The sequence below is a fragment of the Polypterus senegalus genome, chromosome 11, assembly GCF_016835505.1.
Source record: "Polypterus senegalus isolate Bchr_013 chromosome 11, ASM1683550v1, whole genome shotgun sequence".
Lineage (NCBI taxonomy): Eukaryota > Metazoa > Chordata > Cladistia > Polypteriformes > Polypteridae > Polypterus > Polypterus senegalus.
Genome location: NC_053164.1, coordinates 10181897 through 10203099, shown reverse-complemented (window position 1 = coordinate 10203099; position 21203 = coordinate 10181897). Strand labels below are relative to the sequence as shown.

Genomic DNA, 21203 nt, shown 5'->3' with positions numbered 1-21203 from the left:
CGCAGTAGGAGTAATGATTGGGTGAGCGGTGTGGTGGGGTGTGGTCGAGGCTGAATAACGGCGTCACAACAGAAAACTTTAATATTATAGAAAGATACTGAGGCTGCCGCCATATTTATATTAGAATTGTTAGTGATCTTACTAATTCCGGGTCTTAGAATATTGTGAATGGGAACGTGATGACAGGTGAACAACGGAGTGTGTGACGATGACGCTATACCGGTGCTCAACCCGACGCAGAAGGGACACTGATGAAAAAAAAAAATGTTTTTATTTCTTTTTCTTTGTCTGTGGGCAACGCCTCCCCCGTTCCCCACAGGCACAACACAGTCCTACAAGCACAATGCCACACAATTCTTCTTCTCTTTACTTTTCTCCACCACTCTTCTCTGGCAAGCTTCGTCTCCCTCCTCCCGACTCTGGCTCCTTTTATAGCCCACCAGGAAGTGCTCCAGGTGTTTGACCTATTTCCAGCTGCACTTCCCACAAAGGATCAGTAACAACTGCAGTGCCCCCTGGTGGCACTCCCGGATCCCAACATCCCATGGAGCCCTGCGCGAATCTGAGGCACCACTGCCATCTAGCGTCCCACTGAGGTACTGTTCTGTCCATGCTTGTTCCCCCGGACCATACAGAGAGACGTCCCAGCCGTGCGCTGCCCCTGGCCATCGGCCACAAGTGTCAACCAAGGTAAAAAGAAAAGACGGTAATGAAATACACTTAATTTATTGCACAGCCTCTCTTAGCCGATCAGGGCACATTTTAATACATGTTGTACTGGGCATGTGACAAATAAAGAATCTTGAATCTCCCCCCAGTGTCTGCTCTCCCACCAGCGTACTCACAGAAGAGGGAGTGTCGGAGTGGATAAATGGATGTACAGCATCATCGTCAGATCCACGGACGGCCATGACACACATATTTATAAGGTCACGAACATTAGATCCCAGATCTCCATTTCTTCTTCTGGCTCTGCTGATTTAGCCGCTCCTGCACACGGTTCCCTCACCAGCTTTAAATCCATTTCACTCCCCCATCTGGAAAAAATCGTCGCCTCAATGAAGCCTTCGGGCTCTCCGGACGATGTGGTGCCGTCCAGACTGCTGAAAGATGTGTTTCCTGTGATTCGATATGATGTCCGAAAGATCATAACTAGTAGTCTGTCCTCGGCTATAGTTCCTCGTGCTTTCAAACACGCAGTTGTACATCCAATTGTTCAAAAACCTGATCTTGACCCTGCCATTCTTTCCAATCTTCATCCAATCTCTAAACTACCTTTCTTGTCAAAAATACTAGAAAAAGTAGTTTATGAGCAATTAACTCATCACCTACAGGACCATCAGGTAATGGATCTTTTTCAGTCAGGCTTTAGGCCCCAACACAGCACAGAAACTGCGCATTTACGTGTCCTAAATGATGTCCTTTTGGCATTGGACTCAGGACTCCACGTGGTTATGGTTCTTCTCGACTTATCTGCTGCTTTTGACACAATCGACCACGACATCATGATCTCCCGACTCGAATCCTGGGCTGGTGTATGTGGCTTAGCCCTCGACTGGTTTAGGTCATATTTCTGCAACAGGACTCTCAAGATTCACGCTAGACGATTTTTCATCTGAATCAGTCCCACTCCCATGTGGGGTCCCCCAGGGTTCCATTTTAAGGCCACTACTTTTTTCAATCTATATCCTGCCTTTAGGTGCAATTTTTAGAAAACATGCAATTTCATATCACCTATATGCTGCCGACTGCCAAATTTATTTCTCCCTCAAGCCAACTGACTCCACCAAACCTCTCCTCGACTGTCTATCTGACATTAAGGACTGGCTGGCTGTAAACTTCCTTCACCTGAACGATTCAAAAACCGAGGTCATTGTTTTTAGTCCCGACTGCAAACGGACCCCACCCCTTGGCCTCGACTCTCTTCCCATTCCAGTAACTTCGTCTGTCTCCACTCTTGGAATCAAAATGGATACGGTCCTGAAAATGGATGCTCAAGTCAACAGCACAGTAAAATCCTGCTTTTTCCATCTCAGGCGAATCGCCAAACTCAAGCCTATTCTGTCTAACCACCTCCTGGAGTCAGTAATCCATGCATTCATTACGTCCCGGCTCGACTGCTCTAATTCCTGCCTTTTTGGTATCAGTAAAGCCACTCTTTCTAGACTTCAACTGGCTCAAAATGCGGCTGCAAGGCTCCTAACTGGAAGCAGCAGAAGCCAACACATTACACCGATTTTAAAAACCCTACACTGGCTGCTGATTAGATTCAGAATCGATTTTAAGATACTCCTCTTAACCTATAAGGCGCTAAACGGTCTAGCCCGCATATTTGAGTGTCTTGCTCCATTGTCACAATCCTCTTCGTGTTCTTAGATCCGCAGATCAGTTGCTCCTAACCGTTCCCAAGGCACGTTTTAAAGCTCGTGGTGAAAGGGCTTTCTCCGTCTGTGCACCCTTAGTGGTTAGGCAAGCCGCCTCAGTCGCCACATTTAAATCACGCCTAAAAACGCACTTCTTCACATTGGCTTTTAATTCTTAACCTGTCTCATTTCCACTTGCTTCTTCCTATTTCTCAGTTTTATTGTGTCCTCTGACCTGTTTTTAGTATCTCTGTTTTAATTCTCTCTTAATGTTTGTTTTTAATATTTTGCTTTTAGTCCTGCTTGTTGTAACTGTACAGCGCTTCGGTCAGTTGTAATGCTGTGTTTTTAAGCACTCAACAAATAAATATGGTATGGTATGGTATTTAGAGAAGCACACAATATGGACAGAAATTGGGTTCGTGTTGTGATGTACTGGGCTGTGCATATTCACAGCAAAGGAGTCACATGTCAGTCATGCTGTTCTTGATTGGTCAAAAGTTGATAGTTACTGCTTCATTGTCCAGGATCAGTCAGTAATGTTTTATACGTTAAGAGATGCGTCTTCTTCTTCTTTCGGCTGCTCCCGTTAGGGGTCGCCACAGTGGATCATCTTTTTCCATATCTTTCTGCTGTTGCACCCATCACCTGCATGTCCTCTCTCACCACATCCATAAACCTTTGCTTTGACCTTACTCTTTTCCCCTTGTATGGCAGCTCTATCCTTACCATCCTTCTCCCAGTATACCCAGCATCTCTCTTCTGCACTTGTCCAAACCAACACAATGTCGCCTCTCTGACTTTGTCTCCCAACCGTCCAACCTGAGCTGACCCTCTAATGTCCTCATTTCTAATCCTGTCCGTCCTCGTCACACCCAATGCAAATCTTAGCATCTTTAACTCTGCCACCTCCAGCTCTGTCTCCTGTGCCACCGTCCCCAGCCCATATAACATAGCTGGTCTCACTACCGTCCTGTAGACCTTCCCTTTCACTCTCGCTGATACTCGTCTGTCACAAATCACTCCACCCTGCCTGCACGCTCTTCTTCACTTCTCTTCCACAATGCCCACTACTCTGTACTGTTGATCCCAAGTATTTGAACTCACTCACCTTCACCAGCTCTACTCCCTGCATCCTCACCATTCCTCTGATCTCCCTCTCATTTACACACATGTATTCTGTCTTGGTGGTCCTAATGACCTTCATTCTTCTCCTCTCTAGAGCATATCTCCACCTCTACAGGGTCTCCTCAACCTGCTCACTACCAATCACAGCGTCATTAGCAAACATCACAGACCACAGAGACTCCTGTCTAATCTCGTCTGTCAACCTGTCTATCACCATTGCAAATAAGAAAGGGCTCAGAGCTGATCCCTGATGTAATCCCACCTCCCCGTTGAATGCATCTACCGCTGACCTCACCACGGTCACACTCACTTGTACATATCCTGTACAACTCTTACGTACTTCTCTGCCACTCCCAACTTCCTCGTACAGTACCACAGCTCCTCTCAGTCACCCTGTCATTTGCTTTCTCCAGGTCCACAAAGACGCAATGCAACTCCTTCTGACCTTCTGTAAACTTCTCCATCAACATCATCAGAGCAAACATTGCATCTGTGGTGCACTTTCTTGGCATGAAATCACACTGCTGCTCACTAATCATCACCTCACTTCTTAACCGAGTTTCCATCCATTCTCAAATGCGCATAATACTGTTCGGGGTCAGAGTTGGTCATCCAGTGCACTGGGCAAGTCCACCACAGGGCCACACAGCCACATTCACAATGCAATGATTTCATTTCATCAGCTGACCTAACCTGCACAGGAGAACATACAGATTCCACACAGACAGTAAGCAGACATGGGATTGGAACCCACCATGCTGGAACTGTACAGCAGCACGGCCAGCCATTATGCTACTGTGCTTCCAAAAAATGTTAGATATCGTTTTTAATCCATTCTTTTCCTTTTTGCTTTTGTGCCCTCTTCCACCATAACCTATCGTCTGTAGGGGAAGGAGCTAAAGCTTTAGATTCGTTCTTTCCGTTTTTAAATGGATCTCAACGTTTTTAGGGTTCTCGATATCTCAATGATGGGTTTGTGTCTGTCTGTGTGCGTGTGTCACAATTTCTTGAGGACAGCCTAGATATAAAAGAGCTGGACTGAAAAATGCCAAACTTGAAACTTAAGCCTGTTCTGAGATGATGATGTACTGATTAGTCAGTCATTGTCCATACCCTAACACAGGGTTACGGGGGGTCTGCTGGAGCCACTTCTAGCCATCACAGGGCGCAAGGCAGGAACAAATCCCCAAGCAGGGCGCTAGCCCACCACGGGGCACACACACACGGGACAGTTTAGGATCGCCAATGCACCTAATCTGTATGTCTTTGGATTGTGGGAGGAAACCCACACAGACACGGGGAGAACATGCAAACTCCACGCAGGGAAGCGAACTTGGGTCTCCTTACTGGGAGGCAGCAGTGCTGCCACTGCACCACCGTGCCACCTGTACTGATTAGTTTTTGAGCCAAATCGTGTAAGAGAGAGAGATGCACTCAAGAGCAGAGGTCTCATACTCCAGTCCTGGAGGGCCTCAGTGGCTACAGATTTTCATTCTAACCCTATTCTTAATTGGTGACCTGTTTTTACTGCTGATTAACTTCTTTTGAATTCATTTTATTTGAGTTGCTCTTAAAGACTCAGACCCCTTGTTTCTTTTTCCTTGATTACCAGCCAAACAATACTGAGATACAAAATGAGCCAAAACAACTGGTGTCCATCATACAATATCTAAAAATAAAGAAAGATGAAGGTCTCAGGAATGCTGATCTGCTCAGGTCCACAAGACATTTTACCAGAAAAGAGGAATGTCTTGTAATGCAGCATGAGAGCAGCAAGAAGTTTAATTAATGACAAGACTCTCCACTTCATTAAGTAGCTGGTTGGAGTTTGAGGCCTTGACGTAGTTGGTCTTCTGTTGGTTCCCTCACTTCACATTTCATTTCTGTTTGGGCGCCATTTAAACATAGAAATGAAGACTCAGACCTCTTGATTGTTTCTTTTTCCGTGATTAGCAGCCAAACAAAGAATGAAATACAAGATGAGCCAAAACTAGACCAGCAAACTGTGACCATCACACAATATCTGAAAATAAAAAAAGATGAAGGTCTCAGGAATGCTGATCTGCTCTGGTCCACAAGACCTTTTACCAGAAAAGAGGAAATCAGCAATTTTGGAAATGTCTTGTAATGTAGCACGAGAGCAGCAACAAGTTTAACTAATGACAAGACTCTCCACTTCATTAAGCAGCTGGTTGGAGTGAAATTGGTTGGAGTTTGAGGCCCTGACTGAGTTGGTCTTCTGTTGGCTCCCTCACTTCACATTTCATTTCTTTTTGGGTGCCTTTTAAGGAAAGAAATGAAGACTCAGACCCCTCAATTGTTTCTTTTTCCTTGATTAGCAGCCAAACAATAATGAGATACAAAATGAGCCAAAACAACTGGTGACCATCATACAATATCTGAAAATAAAGAAAGATGAAGGTCTCAGGAATGCTGATCTGCTCTGGTCCACAAGACATTTTACCAGAAAAGAGGAAATCAGCAATTTTGGAAATGTCTTGTAATGCAGCACGAGAGCAGCAACAAGTTTAATTAATGACAAGACTCTCCACTTCATTAAGTAGCTGGTTGGAGTTTGAGGCCTTGACGTAGTTGGTCTTCTGTTGGTTACCTCACTTCACATTTCATTTCTGTTTGGGCGCCATTTAAACATAGAAATGAAGACTCAGACCTCTTGATTGTTTGTTTCTTTTTCCGTGATTAGCAGCCAAACAAAAAATGAAATACAAAATGAGCCAAAACATGACCAGCAAACTGTGACCATCACACAAAATCTGAAAATAAAGAAAGATGAAGGTCTCAGGACTGCTGATCTGCTCAGGTCCACAAAACATTTTACCAGTGCTCTTAGAAAGAGAAAATCAACAATTTCAGAAATGTCTGCTATTGCACAATGAGAGCGGCAACAAGCCAGAGAATGAAAGAACGGGTTTAATTAACAAGTATTGGTGCCTAATTATGCAACTGGTTGGAGTTTGAGGCCCTTACTTAGTTGATCTTCTGTCGGCTCCCTCACTTCACATTTTTATTTTTCTTTGGGTCCCATTTAAGGAAAGGAATGAAGCGATTCAGAGGAACAAATCTTAAAAAAACAAGTCGATAAAAAGGAAAATGAGTTAATTAGCAGCAAACACAAGTCACCAATTAAGAAAAAGGTTAGAATGAAAACCTGCAGCCGCTGGGGCTCCTCCAGGACCGGAGTTTGAGACCACGACTCTAGAGCAGCTGGGGGTGCCAGAATCCATCGAGGAAGAAAAATGAAAAACATTATTTGTACAAAATCTTAATTTATCTATCCATTCCTAAATAATCAAATGGGCAGGCTAATATGTATCAGTGCAATACGCTGCTTGTTAAAACGGATGACTTCCGCTCTTACGTGCACTTAGTGCTGCGTGGGTATTATGAACTATCGTATCTGTTCAAGTTCTATTAAAATTTTAAATATAAGTAAGTTTTATTTAGTCGACAGAAATATGTTCGGTAGGAATGTAAGTTAAATGTAGTCATCATTGCATACATTTTCCTTCACCATAGAAATTTAAAGACTAAATTTGACTTACATTCCTACCAAAGATATTTCTGTCGACTAAATAGAACCTACTTATATCCAAGTAGAACTATAGAAAATAGAAATATTTTTTCGAATCTGACCGCGCATTTTAGATCGACTTGACGCGCACCACATCGAGCCCGCGTGCTATTGTGCTCTCGCCTGCCTGCCTCAATAAGTCACCGTCGCTTCGCTCTTACTTTTTTACCGTTCATTTAATCCTGGCTAGTTGTGATAAAATTAGAAAATGGAAGGGGGATTACACTGAGTATGGCTTTACCAAAACAATTATTGATAGAGAATAAAGTATCCATTATTCATAAAGCTTCAATTGGTTATCTGTTTTTCTGCGTTAACCTCATATTTTTTCATACTTCTTCTCAAAAGAGGGTGCGAAATCAGCCTTGTGTGTCACAGGGGGTGCGAGGGTAAAATGAATCGGGAAGTGCTGCTCTAGAGGAACCCTCAGATACCATCGTTCTGCAATTAATTATGAATTCTTCTCATCAGTTGCTATCCATCCATCCATCCATCCATCCATTTTCCAACCCGCTGAATCCGAACACAGGGTCACGGGGGTCTGCTGGAGCCAACCCCGCCAACACAGGGCACAAGGCAGGAACCCACCGCAGGGCACACACACACACACCAAGCACACACTAGGGACAATTTAGGATCGCCAATCCACCTAACCTGCATGTCTTTGGACTGTGGGAGGAAACCCACGCAGACACGGGGAGAACATGCAAACTCAACATCCCGGGAAGCGAACCTTCATCTACAGTGGTGTGAAAAACTATTTGGCCCCTTCCTGATTTCTTATTCTTTTGCATTTTTGTCACACAAAATGTTTCTGATCATCAAACACATGTAACCATTAGTCAAATATAACACAAGTAAACACAAAATGCAGTTTTTAAATGATGGTTTTTATTATTTAGGGAGAAAAAAAATCCAGACCTACATGGCTCTGTGTGAAAAAGTAATTGCCCCCTTGTTAAAAAATAACCTAACTGTGGTGTATCACACTTGAGTTCAATTTCCGTAGCCACCCCCAGGCCTGATTACTGCCACACGTGTTTCAATCAAGAAATCACTTCAATAGGAGCTGCCTGACACAGAGAAGTAGACCAAAAGCACCTCAAAAGCTAGACATCATGCCAAGATCCAAAGAAATTCAGGAACAAATGAGAACAGAAGTAATTGAGATCTATCAGTCTGGTAAAGGTTATAAAGCCATTTCTAAAGCTTTGGGACTCCAGCGAACCACAGTGAGAGCCATTATCCACAAATGGCAAAAACATGGAACAGTGGTGAACCTTCCCAAGAGTGGCCAGCCGACCAAAATTACCCCAAGAGCGCAGAGACGACTCATCCAAGAGGTCACAAAAGACCCCAGGACAACGTCTAAAGAACTGCAGGCCTCACTTGCCTCAATTAAGGTCAGTGTTCACGACTCCACCGTAAGAAAGAGACTGGGCAAAAACCAGCATGGCAGATTTCCAAGACGCAAACCACTGTTAAGCAAAAAGAACATTAGGGCTTGTCTCAATTTTGATAAGAAACATCTCAATGATTGCCAAGACTTTTGGGAAAATACCTTGTGGATTGAGGAGACAAAAGTTGAACTTTTTGGAAGGCAAATGTCCCGTTACATCTGGCGTAAAAGGAACACAGCATTTCAGAAAAAGAACATCATACCAACAGTAAAATATGGTGGTGGTAGTGTGATGGTCTGGGGTTGTTTTGCTGCTTCAGGACCTGGAAGGCTTGCTGTGATAGATGGAACCATGAATTCTACTGTCTACCAAAAAATCCTGAAGGAGAATGTCCGGCCATCTGTTCGTCAACTCAAGCTGAAGCGATCTTGGGTGCTGCAATAGGACAATGACCCAAAACACACTAGCAAATCCACCTCTGAATGGCTGAAGAAAAACAAAATGAAGACTTTGGAGTGGCCTAGTCAAAGTCCTGACCTGAATCCAATTGAGATGCTATGGCATGACCTTAAAAAGGCGGTTCATGCTAGAAAACTCTCAAATAAAGCTGAATTACAACAATTCTGCAAAGATGAGTGGGCCAAAATTCCTCCAGAGTGCTGTAAAAGACTCATTGCAAGTTATCGCAAACGCTTGATTGCAGTTATTGCTGCTAAGGGTGGCCCAACCAGTTATTAGGTTCAGGGGCAATTACTTTTCACACAGGGCCATGTAGGTTTGGATTTTTTTTTCTCCCTAAATAATAAAAACCATCATTTAAAAACTGCATTTTGTGTTTAATTGTGTTTTATTTGACTAATGGTTAAATGTGTTTGATGATCAGAAACATTTTGTGTGACAAACATGCAAAACAATAAGAAATCAGGAAGGGGGCAAATAGTTTTTCACACCACTGTATGTCCAACCTGCTATATCCTAACTACAGGGTCACGTGGGTCTGCTGGAGCCAATCTCAGCCAACACAGGGCACAAAGCAGGAACCAATCCTGGGCATGGTGCCAACACACTGCAGGACACACACACACACACACACACACCAAGCACACACCAAACACACACACTAGGGCCAATTTAGAATCACCAGTGCACCTAACCTGCATGTCTTTGCACTGTGGGAGGAAACCCACGCAGACACGGGGAGAACATGCAAATTCCACGCGGGGGGACCCAAGAAGTGAACCCGGGGCTCAGTTGCTATCATAATGACCTATTTTTTGATCAGAACAATTATAATCAGAGTGGTAAATAATTACTGAAATGTTAGAGAATAGTTTGGGTAACTTGGTTCCCTAAGACACAAAGTCAAATGACACTCATGTCCAAATTTTTTTTTATCGTGTTTTTCAGGCTCAGGTTGCATTTCTGCAGGGTGAGAGGAAAGGCCAAGAAAACATGAAGCAAGATCTAGTGCGGAGAATCAAGATGCTGGAGTATGCTCTTAAACAAGAGAGGTAAGCATCGCCATATTTGTTTTGAATACTGCAAACACGTCCCGACTGCAATCAGTCTCGACCTTGCCAACTGGTATTTCATCAAATCCAATTTTTCGTCTGTGCGACTTTCATCTTAGGTTTTTTGCAAAATGAAATTAAGCCTGTCATCTCCCTGTAGCAACCTGTAACCTTTATTGATTATGTTTTAGCCACCCATCCATTTGCTTGAGGGGTACGTTGAAGAAGCTACTTAGATACACTGGATAGGAAAAGGTCCACACTCCCCTGCCAAAATCACAAATTATGTGTTATAAAAAAACAAATCCTGTCAGAACCTGTTCCACCTTTACTGCAAAATTGCAATCTATGCAAAGAAGGTGAAAACAAATCAGAAAATGTTTAGTGGAAAAAAAATCCTATAGAAACCTTTAGTTTGCAGACCCTCTAAACTAAGACTTATTTGAAGCCCCTTTTGATTTGATTCCCGCACTCCGTCCTATCAGTTTGACACAGCTGGACTTGGCGATTTTGGCCCATTGTCCAATGATGAGGGCATCCCTTGTGCACAGGTCTGGGTGGGCTCTGTCTGTGCCATTCCAGCACATTGACCCTCCTTTGATGAAGCCACTGCTTTGTTGATTTTGATGTTGTCATCATACTGAAAGGTGAAGTTCCTCTTCATCTTCAGCTTCCTAGCAGATGCTTGAAGGTTTTGGACCTCGACTGACACTTGGAGGTCTTCATGATTCCATCCACCTGGACTAAAGCCCCTGTTCCAGCTGAAGACAAGCAGCTCCACAGCACGATGCTGCCTCCACCATGCTTCAGTTTGGTGGCTGTGGTGTTCTTTTGATGACGTGCTGTTGTTACTTTTGCACCAAACATTCATTTTGGAATTATGGCCAGATAGTTCAATCTCGGTCTCATCAGACCTTAATCAATTTTTGCACATGGTGGTGGGAGATGGGGGGATACCTTTGTGCAAAGTTTAGCTGGGCTTGGATGTTCTTTGTGAGAAAAGGCTTTCACCTTGCTACCCTAACCCACAACCAGACATATGCAGAACACGACTGACTGTTGTCACCTGTAGGGAACGACCAGGACTTGACAGGAAATCCTGCAGCTTCATTAATGTTGGTGGCCTCCCCGAGCAGTTTTCTCCTTGTCTTCTCATCAGTCTTGGTGGGACGTGCTGATTGTGGTAAGAGTCGCTGGTAAGCCATGTTTTCTCCATTTGTCGATGACTGTCTTCACCATGCTCCATGGGATGTTTAATACTTTGGATACTTTCGTGTAGCCCTGTCAGTGATGAGATCCCGTTCATGTTCTCTTTGTACACCATGGCTGTAATCAGGAGGATATCAGAACAATCGTACATGAACATCTCAATCAATCAGAGCCACTTTAATGTCAGCTGTCTGCGAACTACTATTTGAGATGAGACGCAATGTGATTGGTGGATTCTGAACTCTGCCCCTTGATTATTAAAGGGGGTCTGCACACCTAATGACAGCAAGTTTGTGTAGGATTTGTTTTTCCTTTTTTCATTAAACAGCTTTTGATTTGTTTTCACCTTCTTTACGTAGATCAGGGGTCACCAACTCCGGTCCTGGAGGACCACCGTGACTGCAGGTTTTCATTCTAACCCTTTTCTTAATTAGTGACCTGTTTTTGCTGCTAATTAACCTCTTCTAAATTCATTGTAACTGACTTGCTCTTGAAGACTCTCAGACCCCTTTGTTGTTTCCTTTTCCTTAATTAGGAGCCAAACAATAATGTCCAAAGTACAAGATCTGAAAATAAAGAAAAATGAAGGTCTCAGGAATGCAGATCTGCTCGGGACCCCAAAACATTTTAGCAATTTTGGAAATGTCTTGTAATGAAGCACGAGAGCAGCAACAAGCCAAGGAATTTAATAACGAGTTTAATTAACGACAAGAATTTGCGCTTAATTAAACAGCTGGTTGGAGTGAAATTGGTTGGAGTTTGAGGCCCTGACTGAGTTGGTCTTCTGTTGGCTCCCTCACTTCACATTTCATTTCTTTTTGGGTGCCTTTTAAGGAAAGAAATGAAGACTCAGACCCCTTAATTGTTTCTTTTTCCTTGATTAGCAGCCAAACAATAATGAGATACAAAATGAGCCAAAACAACTGGTGACCATCATACAATATCTGAAAATAAAGAAAGGTGAAGGTCTCAGGAATGCTGATCTGCTCAGGTCCACAAAACCTTTTACCAGAAAAGAGAAAATCAGCAATTTTGGTAATGTCTTGTAATGCAGCACGATAGCAGCAACAAGCCATTGAATTAAAGAACGGGTTTCATTAATAACTAGACTTGGCGTCTCATTTAGCAGCTGGTTGGAGTGAAATTGGTTGGAGTTTGAGGCCCTGACTGAGTTGGTCTTCTGTTGGCTCCCTCACTTCAAATTTCATTTCTGTTTGGGTGCCATTTAAGGAAAGAAATGAAGACTCATACCCCTTAATTGTTTCTTTTTCCTTGATTAGAAGCCAAACAATAATGAGATACAAAATGAGCCAAAACAGGACCAGCAAACTGTGACCGTCATACAATATTTGAAAATAACGAAAGATGAAGGTCTCAAGAATGCTGATCTGCTCAGGTCCACAAAACATTTTAGCAATTTTGGAAATGTCTTGTAATGCAGCACGAGAGCAGCAACAAGCCAAGGAATTAAATACCGAGTTTAACGACAAGAATTTGCACCTAATTAAGCAGCTGGTTGGAGTGAAATTGGTTGGAGTTTGAGGCCCTGACTTACTTGGTCTTCTGTCGGCTCCCTCACTTCACATTTAATTTCTGTTTAGGTGCCATTTAAGGAAAAGAAATGAAGAAATTCAGGGGAAACAAATCTTAAAAATAAAAAAGCAATTCAATTTAAATTAATTCAAAAGATGTTAATTAACAGCACAATCAGTGCACTCATTAAAGAAAGGGTTAGAATGAAAACCTGCAGCCACTGCAGCCCTCCAGGACCGGAGTTGGGTACCCCTGCTCTATACAGTATCTATCAAGGACTGTACTACCACCAAAGCCCCCTTTCAGACTGAGAGACCTTTCTTTTGTGTAGAGCAGGCGTCCACAGCTCCGGTCCCAGAGGGCCACAGTGGCTGCAGGTTTTCATTCTAACCCTTTTCTTAATGAGTGACCTATTTGTGCTCCTAATTAACTTCTTTTGAATTCATTTTAACTGACTTGCTCCTGAAGGCTCAGACCCCTTAATTGTTTCTTTTTCCATAATTAGAAGCCAAACAATAATGAGATACAAAATGAGCCAAAACAACTGGTGTCCGTCATACAATATCTGAAAATAAAGAAAGATGAAGGTCTCAGGAATGTCAATCTGCTCTGGTCCACAAAAATTTTAACAGAAAAGAGAAAATGAACAATTTTAGAAATGTCTGCTATTGCAGAATGAAAGCAGCAATAAGCCACAGAATTAAAGAACGGGTTTAATTAATGACAAAAATCGGCGCCTGATGAAGGAATTGGTTGGAGTTTGAGGGTCTGACTGAGTTGGTCTTCTGTCGGCTCCTTCACTTCACATTTCATTTCTGTTTGGGTGCCATTTACGGAAAGTAATGAAGCAATTCATAGGAGCGATGAAGAAATTCAGGGGAGCAAATCTTTAAAAAAAAAAATTCAATTAAAATGAATTCAAAAGAAGTTAATTAGCTGCACAAACAGGACACTCGTTTAAAAAAAAAAAAATAGAATGAAAACCGGACTTGCCAACCTCCAGCATAGATTGCATTTTTACAATAAAGCTGGAATGAGTTCCCATTTCTCTTGGGTTTCATTTTTTTTTTAATTACACAAAATCTGAGATATTGATAGGGGTGTGTAGACTTTTTTTTTTTAAATCCACTTTATGCTGCACCATAATCTTGGCAAATTGTTTTAGACTTGGGCAAAAAAAACACGAGACAACATGTGCATCTTCACTCATTTGAGAAAGGTGAAATCGTATCAGACATTAGAATGTGGGTCTCTGTTCCAGTTCAGCGTTTCTGTGGTCTTGTTTGCTGTTTAGATGAAAACTGAGTTGGGTATCACAGAAAATCAAAGATATGTTCAGACGGATGCAAATAAAGGTGACTGTGTAATCCCAACCTCTGTCTGGATTTCCTCCTTGTTGACCTGAATCAAGCCACTTTGATAGCTCGCTCAGCCTCCGTCTTGCACACGCCTTCCTCTTAGAGATGTTCGAGTTGAACCATTCTCTGTCTCGCCATGTAATGAACAGAATGTGCTCTTTCGACTGTGCTAGCCAAAGAAGGGCATCTGAAGTTTATGGGATGTAGTGTGCTTAGTAGGACCTTCGTGTGAAATTACCCATTGTGGAACACTTTCTACTGTTTGATGGGAGTTTGCCCAACCAGTCTACATGTGTTTTGTGGACTTGGAAAAAGGCATTTGACCGTGTCCCTCGGGGAATCCTGTGGGGGGTGCTTCAGGAGTATGGGGTACCGGACCCCCTGATAAGAGCTGTTCGGTCTCTGTACAACCAGTGTCAGAGCTTGGTCCTCTTTGCCGGCAGTAAGTCAAACCCGTTTCCGGTGAGAGTTGGACTCCGCCAGGGCTGCCCTTTGTCACCGATTCTATTTGGACAGAATGTCTAGGCACAGCCAGGGCTTTGAGAGGGTCCGGTTTGGTGTACTCAGGATTGGGTCACTGCTTTTTTCAGTTGATGTTGTCCTGTTTGCTTCATCAGGCCGTGATCTTCGGCTCTCTCTGGATTGGTTCGTAGCTGAGTGTGAAGCGGCTGGGATGGGCATAGGCACCTCCAACTCCGAGACCGTGATCCTCAGCCGGAAAAGGGTGGAGTGCCCTCTCAGGTGTTGGGAGTGAGATCCTTCCCCAAGTGGAAGAGTTCAAGTATCTCAGGGTCTTGTTCACGAGTGAGGGAAGAATGGAGCGGGAGATCGACAGGCGGCATCCGCAGTGATGCGGGGTCTACATCGGTCTGTCATGGTGAGAAAGGAGCTGAGCCGTAAGGCAAAGCTCTCAATTCACCAGTCGATCTACGTTCCTACCCTCACCTATGGTCATGAGCTATGGGTAGTGACCAAAAGAACGAGATCGTGAATACAAGCGGCTGAAATGAGTTTCCTCCACAGGGTGTCTGGGCTTTCCCTTAAAGATACAGTGAGAAGCTCAATCATCCAGGAGGGGCTCAGAGTAGAGCCACTGCTCCTCCACATCGAGAGATGAGGTGGCTCGGGCATCTGATCAGGATGCCTCCTGGATGCCTTCCTGGTGAGTTGTTCTAGGCACGTCTAACTGGGAGGAAGACCCAAGACATGCTGGAGGGACTATGTCTCTCGGGTGGCCTGGGAACGCCTCGGGATTCCCCTGGAAGAGCTAGCAGAAATGGCAGTGGAGAGGGAAGTCTTGAGTATCTCTGCTCAAGCTACTGCCCCCGTGACCCAACCTCGGATAAGCGGAAGAGGATGGATGGATGGATGTTTACTGTGTGATCCAGAGAGCATCCACACGGCAAGTGCTTGATAACCCCTCATTCAGATAACAAGAGAAACAATGTCACTGCTGGATTGCCATAATCAAGTGGAGAAAGAAAGACAATGTCGGCATGGTGTCACATTCAGATGCATTTGGCAGCTCTTACTAGATATGAAAGTTGGAGCAGTTTGCATTGTTTTGTTTACTTCATCCAAGAGTCAGTTATATGTTTTTCTTAAATAGTTTTGGATGTGGTGAGAGAGGACACGCAGGTGATGGGTGTAACAGAACAAGACACAGAGGACCAGAAAGATATGGAAGAAGATGGTCTGCTGTGGCGACCCCTAACAGGAGCAGCCGAAAGAAGAAGAGTAGTTTTGTAACAAGTCATTTTTTTTTCTTCCTTCAGAATGACCTCTTGGGCACGGCCATCAGCAGCGTGTCTGTCTGCAGAGAGAGTGTCAACCTCGTCGAGAGGTTTACTTGCAGCGGCAGTGATATTCATGTCTCTGGTGACTCTTCCTATGAAGTCAGTAGATGGATTGGGAGAGCATGGGGGTCATGAGGTCAATGCAAAAAGTCTTTAGAGTCCCGGTGCTTCCTGTTTGCGAGACATGGATGCTGTCCGGTGACCTGAGATGAAGACTGGACTCCTTCAGTTCTGTCTCTCTTCAGAGAATCCTTGGGTCCTGCTGGTTTGACTTTGTGTTGCTCATGGAGTCCCGAATGAGGCACATGACCTGCATTGTGAGAGAGTGTCTGTTACGGCACTACGGCCATGTGGCGCGATTTCCCAAGGGTGATTCGACTCACAGGATCCTCATTGTTGAGGACCTGAGTGGATGGATCAGGCCAATGGGACGTCTGTCTATTCTGTGTTATTTATGTGTAGGAGTTCATTGAACTGTAACATTTGTCTAAATAAAATTCTCCACCCAAAATGATATTGTTCTGTATGTTCTTAGAAGTGGTGTGTCTGTCTGCACAGAGAGTATGGACCTCATCGAGAGGTTTACTGACCTCGGCAGTCACATTCATGTCTCTGGTGACTCTTCCTATGAAGTCATTAGATGGATTCGGGAGAGCACTGGGGGTCATGTGGTCGCTGGAAAGGGGGTTGTGGCGCTCCTGATATCTCTGCAAATGGACAAAAATTCAAGTCTTTAGAGTCCTGGTGCTTCCTGTTTGTGAGACATGGACGCTATCCTGTGACCTGGGATGAAGACTGGATTCCTTCAGTTCTGCATCTCTTCAGAGAATCCTTGGGTACCACTGGTTTGACTTTGTGTCTAATGAGCGGTTGCTCATGGATCCTGAATGAGGCACATGACCTGCATTGTGAGGAAGCGTCAGTTACAGCACTATGGCCATGTGGTACGATTCCCAGAGGTTGATCCAGCTCACAGGATCCTCATTGTTGAGGAACCAAGTGGCTGAACCAGGCCAAGGGGACGTCCACATAACACTTAGCGGGTCATTTCCAGAGGGTGGGACTGGTCTGCCTTGTTGTCAATCGGCACCCCGAACTCTTTTATTGTATGGTGGGTACGGCAACATGCTGTACCATTGCATGCTTCCCAACCTGACCTGACCTGATACAAGGGAGCATATTAGCTGGAGAGCTGTTGGTTTATTGATTATCTACATTTCCTTATTAACTTATGTCTGGTTACGAAAACAGGCAACAATTAAAACTTAAATAGGCAACTAAGGGTTCTGAATTGTAACAAGTGTGGAGACTGTTATTTTCATGGGAATTGCTACATATGCATTATTTTCATTTTTACTTTAAAACTTTTGTAAAAACAATATTTGTCCTTTATTTCCGGCCCCGGGCATTACAAAAGTTTTAAAGGGGGTCCGAACGCACGCTAAGCAGATGCGGTTGGATCATCTGCTGGCGAGCTGCTTGTTCTGCTTGACGCTCGTCGTTTGTTTTAAGAGCTGGGAGCACATGAAGTGTGTCTGCCAAAAGCATTCCAGGTCCGTGAACTTGTTTTAAATTGTTTGTAAGTAGGGTGTGACGTGCAAAAGTCACCGTCTCACGGGTCTTGCCTCCTAAGGTTGTAATGTCTCGTCTAACGTGACGTCAAAGTGTCTCTCCGAGATGATCACGTCTTGTTTGCTTCTCATTCCCCTCAACCCTAACCCCGCTCTGCCGTCTCTGCCGCTCGTCTTGTGAAGAGGGGAGCTGAACGCACGCTAAGGAGATGCGGATAGATCAGCTGCTGGTTTGTGCTGCTGTTGCCGAGCTGCATGTTCTGCTTGGCACGCTGCGCGTCGATCATTTAAAAGCCTGTACAGCAGCTGTCCTCCTGTCTCACTGCCTTGTTTCGCGTGACGTTAAAGTGTCTCTCGTGGGACGTCAAATTGTCTTCAGAGAAGATTACGTCTCGTTTCCCTCGTCTCCCGCCCAAGATTTTTTTTTTTTTTTAATAGAGAGATTTGAATACATTTCAGTCACACCGTACTGAAATGGTAACACGTTTTCTACACAGTCCTCCCATTTCAGGGCACCGTAATGTTTGGACACAGCAATGGCATGTCTGTTAAAGCTGTTGTCATATTTAGTTCTTTGTCGCATTTCCCTCACGTGCAATGACTGCTTGATGTCTGCTATTCATAGACATCAGCAGGTGCTGAGGGTCTTTCTCTGGTGCTGCTCTGCCATGCCTCTCATGCAGCCATCTTCAGCTCGTCCTTGTTTTGGTGGGCTTGTCCTCTTAAGTTTTCTCTTCAGCTTATGGATGGCCTGCTCAGTTGGATTTAAATCAGGTGACTGTCTTGGCTAGTCAAGAAATTTCCATTTTTTAGCTTCGATAAACTCCTGCTTTGCCTCAGCAGTCTGTTTGGCTCATAATCTTGTTGTAGGATGACGGGCGATCCAGAGAGTTTGGTGGTATTTACTGAAACTTGAGCAGATGAGATGTTTCTACACACCTCAGAATTCGTTGTGCCACTACCATCAGCAGTCATGTCATCAATGAAGAGAAGTGTGCCAGGACCTGTGGCAGCCATACATGCCCAAGTCATAACACCCCCCAGCACCATGTTTAACAGATGAGGTGGTCTGCTTTGTTCAGTTCCTGTTCATCTCCACACTCTGCTCTCGCCATCACTCTGATGAGGTTCATCTTTGTGTCGTCTGTCCACAAGACATTTTCCCAGAATTCTGCAGTCTCCTTGAGGTTCCTTTTTCACAAACTGTAATCTGGCCATCCTGTTTCTGTGGTGTTCATCTTGCAGTGTGTCCTCTGTGTTTCTGTTCATGAAGTCTTCTGCTGATATTTGTCTCTGACACGTCCACATTGGCGCCCTGAAGATTGCATGATCTGTCATACAGGCTTTGGGGGCTTTTTCTTGCCCATAGTGTGGATTCTTCTGCCATCGGCAGTGGAGATCTTCCTTGGTCTACCAGTCCCATTGTTATTATTGAGCCCACCAGTGTGATATTACAGGCAGTTGATTTCATTCATCCTGAAGTTCTACCGATGTCTCTAATGGTTTGATTCTTGTTTTTCAGCCTCATAATAACTCATTTGCCTTTCATTGGCACAACTTATGTCCTCATGTTGAACAATGGCCCACTACAGACTCCAAAGGGTAGAAGCCAGCCGAGGTATCTTATGAAACCATGAAACCCACCTCGGGAATCACAAACACCTGTGACGCTAATTGTCCCCAACATTATGGTGTCCTGAAGTAGGAGGAAGATGTAGAAAAAGTGTTGTGTGACCAAAATGTCTGCAAATCCCCTGAAATGAATGTCTGCAATGTGCACTTTAATCCCAATGTCTGAATTGTTTGTGTAGCTCTAAACTGTGGAGCAGAGGGGGAAATTAAGGACAAGTGGGTCTTTGCCCCTAACATTAATATAAGGCACGGTATGATTGGAACTTTAATGATAAAAAGATTGCACGAACACCCCGGTGGTTATTTTGACAACCTCCCCAGCCCAAGCGTCTCAACTTCAAGACTTCACTTCATAGGAAGGGTCCGTGTCCTGCCGTAGACTTGATGCATCTTTTTTTTTTCTTTCTTAAACAGAGCAAAACATCAAAAACTGAAATCTGGTAATGACCCAAATCAGGGGGAGAAGAAGGCAGATACAGAAACAGAGCAAGGTAATGACACAGTGTACTGTGCCAACCTACTTTAATATGCTAATACTGTATATGTAAACGGCAGTACTGTTTTGTTTTCTCTATTGTCACATTAGACTGTGGCAACGACTGACCCAAAAAATTGTACCTAGATTATAGTGACTAGCTTTTTTTCAGTTTGCATAAATTAATTTTACCATATCTGTATATCTTAGTTCCTCATAGGTTTTTTATTTTTGATTTTAATTTGTGTCTAATGTCTTGTGCTAAATGACGCAAACTGTGCCGTCTGTGGTGTACTAAAAAAATGGGCTTGCTGGACATCATCCACAGTTGTTTGTAATAAAGATCATGCTTGTGACAACTGGATTCCATGGCTGGCCAGTAAAGTGTAGTGTCTGGCTGTAAAACTAACTCTAACAAGTGGCAGTGGGTCTGGGCAGGGCTAGACATTTGAGTGGCAGCAATATGGGCGGAGCTAGATGTTTGAGTAGCAGCACATCTGGATGGGGTAAGAAGCTTGAGGGGTAGCAATGTGTGGGGTTGATAGACATCTGAGTGGCAGCAGTGTGGGCATGGCTAGAATGTTGAGTGGCAACAGTGTGGGTGAGGCTAGACATTTGAGTGGCAGCAGTATGGGTGGGGCTAGACATTTGAGTGGGAGCAGGATGGGCATGGCTAGATGTTTAAGTGGCACCACATCTGGGTTTGAGTGGCAGCAGTGTGGGTGGGGCTAGACATTTAGTGTGGCAGTATGGGTGGGGCTAGACATTTGAGTGACAACAGTAGGGGCGGGGCTAGATATGAGTGGCAGCAGGATGGGCATGGCTAGATGTTTGAGTGGCATCACATCTAGGTGGGGCAAAACGTTTTCAGTGGTAGCCGTATGGGCGGGGCTAGATGTTTGAGTGGCAGCAGCCCATCGGTGAGAAAGGATCGCACATTTTAAAGTATGAAGCAGAGTGCAGAGAGTTTGTTAGGAAGCAACTCAGAAAGACATGCAGTCATTGGTGCAGGCCTGTATGGGGCATCAACTCAGTGAATTTAAAGAGCATAATTGCACTTGTAAATAGCGTGATACCAAAAGGTGTTCAGTTTGGGAAACGTGTAAGCCACCTCCATCTTTCTCCCAGTTTGCATTATTTCCCTGTCACTAGTAATAATGGTTAAGTGAAATCTTTGGTCTCGTTAGGCTCTTAGAGTGCAGTTTTGCTCTTAATTGTTCTTAATGAGCTGAGTCTGTAAAGGTGTTGCTGAGGGGACTTCATCTCCCAGCAAGTCAGTAGGAGCATGTAGGGCTCTCTTAAGACATGCCTAACTGATAACAGGTGAAATGTTGATAAGGATGTGTAGCGATAAAATTAATTTGACATACTGTAATAGTGTTGGAGCATTGCTAAAATTTTGACCTCAGTGCAAATACCAGCTCGTGGACCTCAGTAATGGCACCAAAATGGTTCCGAAAGCAAGTAATGAGTAACTCCCAATCATCGCACATCTGCTTTGTTTCCTAAGCCCACATACACATGCGCCTCGCTACTCGGGTGCACAGTTGTGTCTCTTTGTTGTACTCCGCACATCTATGAGAGGAGCCTCCGCTTTGGACCGTGCAGTAGGTTTTCATTAATATATGTTCGTAT

General features: G+C 44.1%; 1 protein-coding gene across 1 annotated transcript in view; it reads left to right on the top strand.

Annotated features, from left to right (window-relative positions):
• strn4 (striatin, calmodulin binding protein 4) overlaps positions 1–21203 on the top strand; it is a 127274-nt gene that overhangs the window by 21173 nt on the left and 84898 nt on the right. Inside the window, exons 2-3 of the mRNA XM_039768041.1 lie at positions 9891–9994; positions 19508–19584. Of these exons, the coding sequence (XP_039623975.1) occupies positions 9891–9994; positions 19508–19584 (181 nt within the window). The remainder of the gene's footprint in view (positions 1–9890; positions 9995–19507; positions 19585–21203) is intronic.